The 10,113-nt window shown below is 38.8% G+C and overlaps 1 protein-coding gene across 1 annotated transcript; it reads right to left on the reverse strand.

The window, feature by feature from the left end:
• Positions 1-1,391: 1,391 nt before the first annotated feature.
• LOC137334819 (leiomodin-2-like) lies at positions 1,392-9,614 on the reverse strand. Its single transcript, XM_067999819.1, has 3 exons — positions 9,198-9,614; positions 4,286-5,698; positions 1,392-1,978 (listed from the first exon to the last, which is right to left on the reverse strand). The coding sequence occupies exons 1-3, from the start codon at positions 9,471-9,473 to the stop codon at positions 1,952-1,954; spliced, it is 1,716 nt and encodes a 571-aa protein (XP_067855920.1). The 5' UTR covers positions 9,474-9,614; the 3' UTR covers positions 1,392-1,951.
• Positions 9,615-10,113: the final 499 nt, after the last annotated feature.

Here is a 10,113-nt window from a genome sequence, read left to right on the forward strand (position 1 = left end):
ACCGACCCCTGGGGAGCAACACTGTACACCTCCCTCCAGTCCAAAAAGCAATGGTTCACCCACTACTCTCTGTTTCCTATTAGCCAATTTCGTATCCATGCTGCCACTGCCCCCTTTACTCCATGGGCTTCAACTTTGATGACAAGCCTATTATGCAACACTTTACCAAACGCCTTTTGGAAGTCCATATACACCACATCAACTGTATTGCCCTCATCGACCCTCTCTGTGACCTCATCAAAAAACTCAATCAAGTTGGTTAAACATGATTTGCCTTTAACAAATCGGTGTTGGCTTTCCTTAAATAATCCATACTTGTCCAAGTGACTGTTAATTTTGTCCCTTTTTTGAACAAGGGTGTAACATTTGCAATTCTCCAGTTCTCTGGCACCACCCCCGTATCTACAGATGTTTGGAAGATTATGGCCAGTACCTCCGCAATTTCCACCCTTACTTCCCTCAGCAATCTAGGATGCATCCCATCCGGACCGGGTGACTTATCTACTTTAAGTACAGCTAGCCTTTCTAGTGCCTCCTCTTCATCAATTTTTAGCTCATCCAGTATCTCAACTACCTGTTCACTTACTGTGACTTTGGCAGCATCTTCTGCATTACAGCAGAAGGTACTAGGGCAGTATTACAGTAGTAATACTAAGACTTGATTTAAAAAGGACAATAAACCCAAACAAGATGAAGGGCAAAGCCAAAATAATTGGGCAAAAAGCAAAATGTAATATTGTAAATGTTATAACATGATAAAAATTATTTATTTGGTTTTGAATGATTTACTTTGGAAATTATGCAGTGAAACACAACTAAAGCCTTTTGCCTGTTATTGTCCCATCTTAAGATGATATTCACCCCTTTTATAAAAAATAGTGGCTGACTGTCCCAAGTCTCCGTCTTTGTACTTGTGTTAATAGCTATCAAAAGGTGCACAAGAATGGTGCTGGGAGACAGTGTGAGAAAGTATGGTGTCGACTCCTGATGGTCTGGCTGGGATTAGAAGCTCACTGTATGAGGAACTGCTGAGAAATAAAACTTGCGTTTAACCCTTGTACTGCTGCAGACTAGTTACTGCCAGGTAAAATCGGGTTGCTTGCGTCATGGACAACTCCTACAGCAGTTCTTCCTGGTTTGACACACAAAATGGGGGTTGACCAAGTTAAGACAATATCATGCTTGGCTATGTCCTCCTCCAAATCTCACCACGGCCGAACACACTGCCATCACTCACTGCTCAGGCTCATATGTAAAGAATAGCCTTTTAGATGAGGTACCAGAAGGCTGGCAGGGCTTATAGAACCAAACCATAGTATGACCCAGCACCTCCAGAGGAAAAAAGGGCAGATCTTGCAAAACTTCAACGGCACACCAAAAGTAGGCATTGCTTTTACCCGGAGACATCTTTATTGCTGCCTAAATATTAATCATAGGCATGAAAATGAATTTTAAATGATGTATTCCATGTTTATCAGACAATTATTCTACAGGCAGAAGAGTGAACTAGTTATGTATCCGCATTAAAAGTTTTAAAATCTAAAAGTCACTGATGTACAGTTTACAATGCTTAACTCTTAAATCATTTTCCAAAATATTTATCACCATTCAACACTTTATAGTATATGCAAATTATCTACTTAAATAGAAAATCCATCTGATGCTCACATATTTACATATAAATACGTTTACTCAATGATAGTCATTCTTTCATTAAGACGCTCTGCGTCCATTGACTAAAGCTAAAGAAAGAACTCAAGGACCACTTCACACGTTAGAATACCCAGCACTGTCGAGTTGCGAGTCTGAAAGTGCACACGATGCTCCACTGAGCTTCCAAGTAGATCAGAGCTGGCATCTTTTTAATAACAGCAGTTTTTCCTTCTTTTGCAGGACCCATTCTTGAATAGATTTGAATCATTCCTTCTTGTTGAATAGACAAATTATTTAATCACCGAAGATATTCTGGAACTTCAACCTAAAAAATAGTAAAATGCACATGATCAAATTTGTATTAATTACTTTAGACAACACATACTCACTTTTATGACGTAGTTAAAATGAATTCACCTTTTGATATTTCTTTGTGAATAGTCTAAACATTTTGTAGGAATGGAGACCAATTATAGACAATAGAGACTAAGTCATTACAGACAAGGGGACTGGATAGTGCAGAGGGTTTGATAGCACTGTTCTTTCACCTCTCAGACAGATAGGTCAAGAGTCACCTCTCTCTGACAGGTGCAGCGGATGAATTCAGGCAGACTCAAGCCTGTTCCATGAGGACAAGTACACACAGCACAGAACTGCTTATAATCTGGGAGTCTCAAACAGAGTAGCCATGGGGATTGCTGATATGGAAAGGAGAAAATTCACACTGGTGCAGCGTTTGATGCTTTTCTGAGGCTGGGGTTAAAGCACATTGTTGGCACAAAGTGAAGGGCGCTCTACTCTGTATTGGCTGATAACAGGTACAAAAAGAAGTAAAAATGTTCCACTGCCCACAAAAAGAATACAAAAATCACCTTATGATGTGTGATTGACTGGAAATTTCTCCCTTTTTGTTCAATTTTTGTAAGTGAGCACAGTTAATTTGATTGTTATTCATTAAGTTTAATATATCAAACTTTAGTGCACTCCATGGTCTATGAACAAAATAGTTGAGTAGAATGGACCTATACTCTCTGAAGTTTAGAAGAATGAGAGGTGAGCTCACTGAAACACATAAGATTATAAGGGGGCTTGACAGGGTAGATTCTGAGAGGCTGTTTCTCATGGCTGGAGAGTCTAGAACTAGGGGGCATCGTCGCAGGATAAGGGTCAGCCATTTAAGACTGAGATGAGGAGGAATTTCTTCGCGCAGAGGGTTGTGAATCTTTGGAATTCTCTACCCCAGAGGGCTGTGGATGCTGAGTCATTGAATATATTCAAGGCTGAGATAGATAGATTTTTGGAGTCGAGGGGATTTAAGGGATATGGGGATCAGGCAGGAAAGTGGAGTTGAGGTCAAAGATCAACCATGATCTGATTGAATGGCGGAGCAGGCTCGAGGGGCCGTAGGGCCTATTCCTGCTCCTATTTCTTATGTTCTTATGTTTTTAAAATAAAATACAAAACAAAATCTACTTTTCATGAATTCTCTGGCATTGGAGAAATAATAGAAACCAGGGTTTACTATATTCTTGAGGATAGAAGGACAGAATATGTTAGCAGGTTAAATTTCCAAGCTGTCAAAGGTCACAGACATTGGGGATGAATGGGTTGAAATTCCAACGTGCAGCATTAGTAAAAACGCATCAGTGCGTTTGTACAAAATTCCACTGGCCAACATTGTAACCTATTTAAGTAAACAGATTAACACATTTGTTAAAATTGTAGACCAAGAAATTTGATACAAACGTATTGACATGTTCATTTCTAACATGGCATAATGCAATTTGAACCCCAATTGAGTTTTCAATTAATCATATGTCTCTGGTTGGATGGTGAGACTATTTTTTAAAAATTACATTTGAATGACCTTCTTCTGTGCTGTAAGATTCTATACATGTACTTGAAGAGGACTAATTTGCAGGGTTATGGAGAAAAAGCTGGGGTATATGACTAAATTGGTAGTTCTTTCAAAATGCCTGCACAGGCACGACAGGTCGAACGGTCTCCTTTTGTGCTGTAAGATTCTATGATTCTAATTGGGTTTCTTTCCAACTTAAAGCATTTACATGCTAATTTATCAATTACCTGACTCTCATTGCAATAGAATCTTGGTAACCTCACTTCAAGCCATATCATATGTCCTTGTTCAGAAACATTCTTAAAACATTCATTTTAATTTTTTTTGTAAAATAGGAAGTTAATTGGCTGTGAAATTTGGTGATAATGACTTGGTTAAATAAATGAATGCAGGGCCATTGTACAGAAGGTGATATTTAGACAAGCAAATGACCCCTTTTGTCATCATACATTCCAATTTGATCAACCTCATTCATTGAAAGTTACAGTAAATTTAAATCATGTTAATATGGTGGGGGGATTAACTAATTTTAAACATTACTGAAATAAAAAATAGCTTAAAGTTTCCTGTTCAGAGAATGTTGTTACAAGAATTAGAATGCGTTCCAAATTCTTTGCTAACACATCTTCAATTAACTTCTGATTCCTGCCAAACTGAACAGCACTTCCAACTGTACATGCACAAGAATTCAGTTATATAAACCTGTAAGATAAATTGTCTCTTATTATTTTTATGTTTGTCCTACAGACCATTTTCCTCCTTGTTATAACTTACTGGTCTTAGCTGTTTTATACTGCTTGACCGGATAGCTGACATGAGTTCATCATGGAAAGTCCTTTGAGGAGTTCCTGGTCTGGACCCATCTTCTGATCTTTTGTCTGAAATTGGTTTTAAAGAGTTTTTGAACTCTTTCAAAATGTGGTTCTCTTTGTTTAGTTTTTTGTTTTTGCTTTTGTTTTTCTTGACTTTGGCATTTTGATGGTCATTCTGTAATTTCATCTTGGTCAGCTCTTGAAGCTTAATGGCTTCAGCTATGTTTCTACTCGGGGTAGTCTGTATTGGCAATGGTGGAGGAGGTGGTGGCTGAGGAAATACAAGTTTCTCTGGAAGAGGTGGAGGGGGTGGTGGAGGAGGAACAGCAGGTTTCTCAGAATTAAATTTTTTGATTACTTTAGGAGATGACCAGGGTGAGCTCTTTGGAGAAGCACGTGGGGAGGATCTTGGTGAATCTTTCTGCAAAGCGATCGTCCTTGGGTTTGTTGGCCCCTCAAAACCAAGCAGTTTGTCCATTTCCTGTTGCTGTTTTTGCTCCTGGAGGCGTTTTTGCCTCTGTTTATCTAGATTCCTGGTTAGGATACTTGTCATAGACATCCGGGGTCCTGGCAGTTCAAAATGGTAGCCTAATTTCATAAGAGTTGTATTTTCTTTCAGAAGTTTGGCTATTTCCATTTCAACCTGCCCTCCACATATGTGTCTTTGATTGTGGAATCTCAGTTCTGTTAATATACCATTGTGTTGTATGGCTCTTATGATGGCTAAGATTCCTTTGCCTGTGATGAAGTTTGTGTCAATATTAAGATTGGTGATGCTTCTGTTAATTTGTAACATGTCAGCTAGTGCACATGCCACACGGTCATCAGCATGTGTGTTGGCCAAACTCAATATTTTGACAACCGTATTATATTTCAGAGCTTCTGCAAAGAGTATGAAGGTTGCAGTATTTATGTTCTCAATGTTATTCAGATTGATTTCTGTTTTCTCAGAATCATTATTTTTGATGCTGTCAAGAGTATCTTCAATAATAGTTGTGTTTCCACATGGTCGGCCAGCAATTACTTTGAGATTTGGATCATCTTCAGTTTTCTCTTTGTTGTGCTGCATAACATTGTTGCAATGGCCATTTAGGACTGGTCTGACATTAACGTACCCATTACATGTGTGTGATTCATCCTGTCCATTACTGCTAGTTGATCTAGTATCTAAAGTTTTGTCATCATTCTCTTGTGCATTCTCCTTCACTGCTTCCTCCTCCTCTTCTTCCTCTTCCTCCGTTACAATTTCACCTTCATCTTCTGTTTCTTCAGACACACATGCTTCTATGTCTACTTCGTTCTCTGATTGATCATCTTCACTTTCTGTTTCATAGTCTTCTTCGGTATTTTCTTTGCTAGCTTCATTGATTTGTGTCTGAAGTTAACATTGAAAAATAAATACCATGAGTACACAGAATACACATTGCTTCAGCCATTCTATTGGATTTCATCCTAGAATTAATGTCAGGTTCCCCCAATTTGTATAAATGTTTAACTTCCCTAAATCTTTTCTAACTTTTCTATATTTGGTTATAGATAATTGCTGGTGGATTATTAATTCATTGCACTTTAAAATAAACATAAATATTAATTTTTAGTCTCATGCTCCACCAAAACTGACTGATTATATTGCTCAATATCAGTGTCTAGAATTAATATTTAAAGTGATTAATTATTTCTACAATGTCGTTGTTGTAAATAAGGTGCAAGCTATGCAAAGACCAAATTTACCATGATATAATTTTATTCATTATTGAGACCTGTGCTGCTTGATCATTTTTAGTGTGGCAATGGTCATCAGCATGCATCATGCTGCTGCTTTCTTCTCTGAGACCAGAAATCTCACTGGTAGAGACCAAACCGGAATGTTAAATATGGATAAACCCAAGTGTCATTTATCTTTCCTATATTTTTTTTAGATTAAAAATCTATCAACTGTGAAACAAAAAAAATTAAATTAATTAGAATATACTGCTTTTAATACAAAATTTCCAGGTGAACATGCTCTGGAAGGACTATTCTAAATTTGCTGTCTACTGTCCTGATTGTGTTATTGTAATACGCGATGGAACTTAAGCCTGCATCACAATCCTTCATTTTTAAGCAGTTCACTCACTGTCTAGCTAGCTTTCTTATTGTGGTTTCTTTTTAGAAACTATTGTGAGAGATAAAGTTTGGAGAAAGGTCAAGCATATATTTCAGTGCGTACTTCTTATAACTACTGCAATTTCTAGTGCTGAACTGCATAGCAGCAAGATTTTGGATGCAGCAAGGCTTTGGATGCAGATATAGTCCTGGCTAGAATAAGGGATCTCAAAAGAGATTGGACTGCTGACTCTAATGGCACTCACCCAAGGGTGCTCAAAGAAATGAGCGCTGTGCTCTTCGAGCCCCTTGCTGATATATTTAACAGCTCACTGGAGTCTGGGATTGGGGTAGGGGGAGGCCAATGTGGTGCCAATATTTAAAAAGGACAATGATTCAGACTCATTAGTTTGACAACAGTTATAGGCAAGATGCTAGATGGGATCATTAGAGATAGTTTATATCAGCACTTTGATAGAGAAAGGGCCATCAGAGAATCTCAACATGGCTCTGAGTTGCAACCTATGGAACAAGTTGCCAGCTTGTGCAGTGAGTGTGCATTCCCTGAAAACATTCAAAAGGGAGCTGGATGAGATCCTGAGTGTGACCAACATAACTATGTGATAAAAGGTAGCTGGGTATTGGTGGGTGTGTAGTCCAGTCACTGGAACTTTTTTGATTGCCTTCAGGGTCTGAGAGGAATAACTCAGTTTTTTCTTAAATTAGCCTAATGGTTTTTTTTGTCTCTCTCAGGAGCTTGTGTGGCTGGTGGGAGGGCAGATAGGGATTATGGTATGCAAAAGTTACAGCTTGATAGTATAAGAAAGGCTCAATGGATCAACTGGTCTTTTCCTGTCCTTTGTTATCGTATAGGAACAGGAGTAGGCCATTCAGCCCTTTGGGCCTGTTCCACCATTCAACGAGATCATGGCTGATCTGTATCCTACCTCCAACCACCCGCCTAGGCTCTATATCTCTTAATGCCCTTGGCTAGCAAAAATCTATCGATCTCTCTGTGGGAGAAAGTTCCACATTTCTACCACCCTTTGCATGAAGAAGTGTTTCCTAACTTCTCTCCTAAATGATCAGTTTTGTCCACTCACTTAATCTATCAATGTCCCATTGTAATTTTGTGCTCCTGTCTACAATACTTACTATGCCACCAATCTTTGTGTCATCAGCAAATTTGGATACATGGCTCTCTATTGTGTTATCCAAGTCATTAATAAATATAGTGAATAGTTGAGGCCCCAGCACAGATCCTTATGGGACACCACTAGTCACTTGTTTCCAATTCAAATACATACCCATTATCTCTACTCTCTGTCTTCTACTGCCTAACCAACCTCCTAACCAGGTCAATAATATGAATTCAATTCCATAAGCTTCAATTTTAGCTAACAGTCTCTTATGTGGAACCTTATCAAATGCCTTCTGGAAGTCCATATAAACTACATCCATAGACATTCCCTTGTCTATTACTTTAGTTACTTCCTCAAAAAATTCAATTGGATTCATTAGACATGACCACAAATCCAGGTTGGCTCTCTCCAATCAGCTCAAATTTCTCTAAGTGCTCAGTCACACTGTCCTTAATTATAGATTCCAATAACTTCCCCACAACAGATGTTAGCCTAACAGTTCGATAATGTCCTGGTTTCTCTCTCTCACCTTTCTTATATGTTTGTATATTACACTTCTGACTTCAGTCATTCTACATATAAATATACCAACAACAGTCAAGTTAGGCCACATCAATAACATGGGTTTTTTTCTTAGTGAAAGACTACTTGTGTACTCCTATCAAAAGTGTACTGTAAAAAAGTGATTTGTGCATGGAGCAGCAATCAGTAACTGCAATTATAGATAACCCCTAAAAAGTCAATATATCATATTGAAAGCTTTAACCAATTATTATTCAAAGAATTTTTGTTGCTTTGATGCAAACAACCTAATTGTTACATACTGAAGTCTGATCATAGTGATTATCTATAAAGGTTCATATTTTCACATTATTCACCAATTGCATATTGAGGTGTACAATGAGTGAAAATTCTTTATCCTCAACTATAAAACATAGTCGATCAAATTTGGGGCCCTGCACTCTAGAGAGGCTATCCAAGGTCATCGGTTTGTGTCTGTCCATCAGATTTCTAGATTTTTCTGAATTTGTTGACTTACAAGCAGGTTAGTTTGCTGTTGTTTGTTAATAGAACATGCTTTCTGCAATGACTTAGATTCCTTTAGGTAGCTAACACTGTGTTTTGGGGATTAGGGTAGGGAGTGCTCGGGAGCCTGTCAATGTTTGCACGGGGTCTTCCTCACAGAAAGAATTAACAAGGCACTACTATACAAAGATATAACACAACATGCAATTGTATAGCAACTAGAATATACAAAATATCCCACGGTGCTTTAGAGTGAAATAAGAGGAAGCGACGGGGAGCCACGGGAGACAAGTTAAGAGAGGTGATTGAAAGCTAGATTTAAAGATTTTTAAAGGAGGGCACAATATACAAAGGAGTGATTTGGTACTCTCGATGATTCGGAATGCACTACCTGAAAGGGTGGAGGAAACAGATTTAATATTAACTTTCAAAAGGGAATTGGATATATACTTGAAAGGGAAACATTTACAGGGCTTTGGGAAAAGAGCAGGGGAGTGGGACTAATTGGATAGCTCTTTCAAAGAGCCGAATGGCCTCCTTCTGTACCGAATGTTTCTATGATTCTAGATCTGGAGCTGTCCTTACCCTGCCTTTATGTCAAGTTTTGGATTAATCGCTCACCTGGTTTGGTGCGGCAGAAAGTCTCTCGCTGTCCAGCAGTTTCTGTGTTTCGTGTTCCCAGTATGCCATCAAAGCCTCCCTGCTGAACGTTCCTTGGGGGGTTTTATCAGTTTGGTCTTTCTGCCTCAGCCCAATGGGAACATATTCGTTCGGGTCCATATCCTCCAACTCCCTCTCCAGCTGTTTCAGCTCATCTGAAGTAAGGGAAGTAAGGATTTCATCCTCGTCTATGTCCTCGTACTTCGCCAGTTCTTTCCTGTAACCGAACTGCGACATTTTAAAACAAAATCTTATTTTATGGAAGAAGATTTTAAAAAGTATTTCTAACTGATGCGCTCTGGCTGCGCTCAGATTTCCTCGAAGCGGCTGGATGGGTCTCTCGGTTGTTGCAGGTAACTTTTAAAGCAGGCTGCTGGGGTGAGGTCATCGTGTGCCCGCTGCTCTAACAATGTATGAAAGCATGTTCCCGATTTGGGTAACACACGTCACCCGAAACACTTCAAACAAGAGAAAAGGAACAGCATCGTTTCCAGGCACGTCGCGGTACAGCAAGCACTGGCCGCATTGTCCACTGGCCTTGACCAAATACAGTGCGAGCAGCTTCCAGGGATACATTTCACCTGAATTACTGCAGCAACTCTCAGCATTCAGCTCTTGCCCCTCACTCCAAACCCCATTAAAAACCCAACACCTGGGCTCTTTAAAACGTCTTTTATTGGCTCATTTCTACAGTAATTTTATATAATTAAATACAATATCATAACCACAAGCAAAAAAAAAAATGAAGATCAGATTTTTATTTTTAAAAAAAAGATTTTGGGCAGTCTCAGTGAAATTATAGGACCAGCGCCAGAAAAAAAAATCAGACCAAAAATGTGAGACCGTATTTAGAAATACAGAATGTAAAAAGAAAAAC

The sequence above is a fragment of the Heptranchias perlo genome, chromosome 18 (assembly GCF_035084215.1).
Source record: "Heptranchias perlo isolate sHepPer1 chromosome 18, sHepPer1.hap1, whole genome shotgun sequence".
Taxonomy (NCBI): Eukaryota; Metazoa; Chordata; class Chondrichthyes; order Hexanchiformes; family Hexanchidae; genus Heptranchias; species Heptranchias perlo.

What these genes read in the sequence shown, in the direction of transcription:
- LOC137334819 (XM_067999819.1), bottom strand. Translation starts at nt 9,473, where the DNA reads ATGTCGCAGTTCGGTTACAGGAAAGAACTGGCGAAGTACGAGGACATA. An exon ending in TTTCTGCCGCACCAAACCAG is followed by an intron (nt 5,699 to 9,197) that starts GTGAGCGATTAA and finishes TGTTAACTTCAG; the next exon opens with ACACAAATCAATGAAGCTAG. An exon ending in GTATAAAACAGCTAAGACCA is followed by an intron (nt 1,979 to 4,285) that starts GTAAGTTATAAC and finishes ACTATTTTTTAG; the next exon opens with GTTGAAGTTCCAGAATATCT.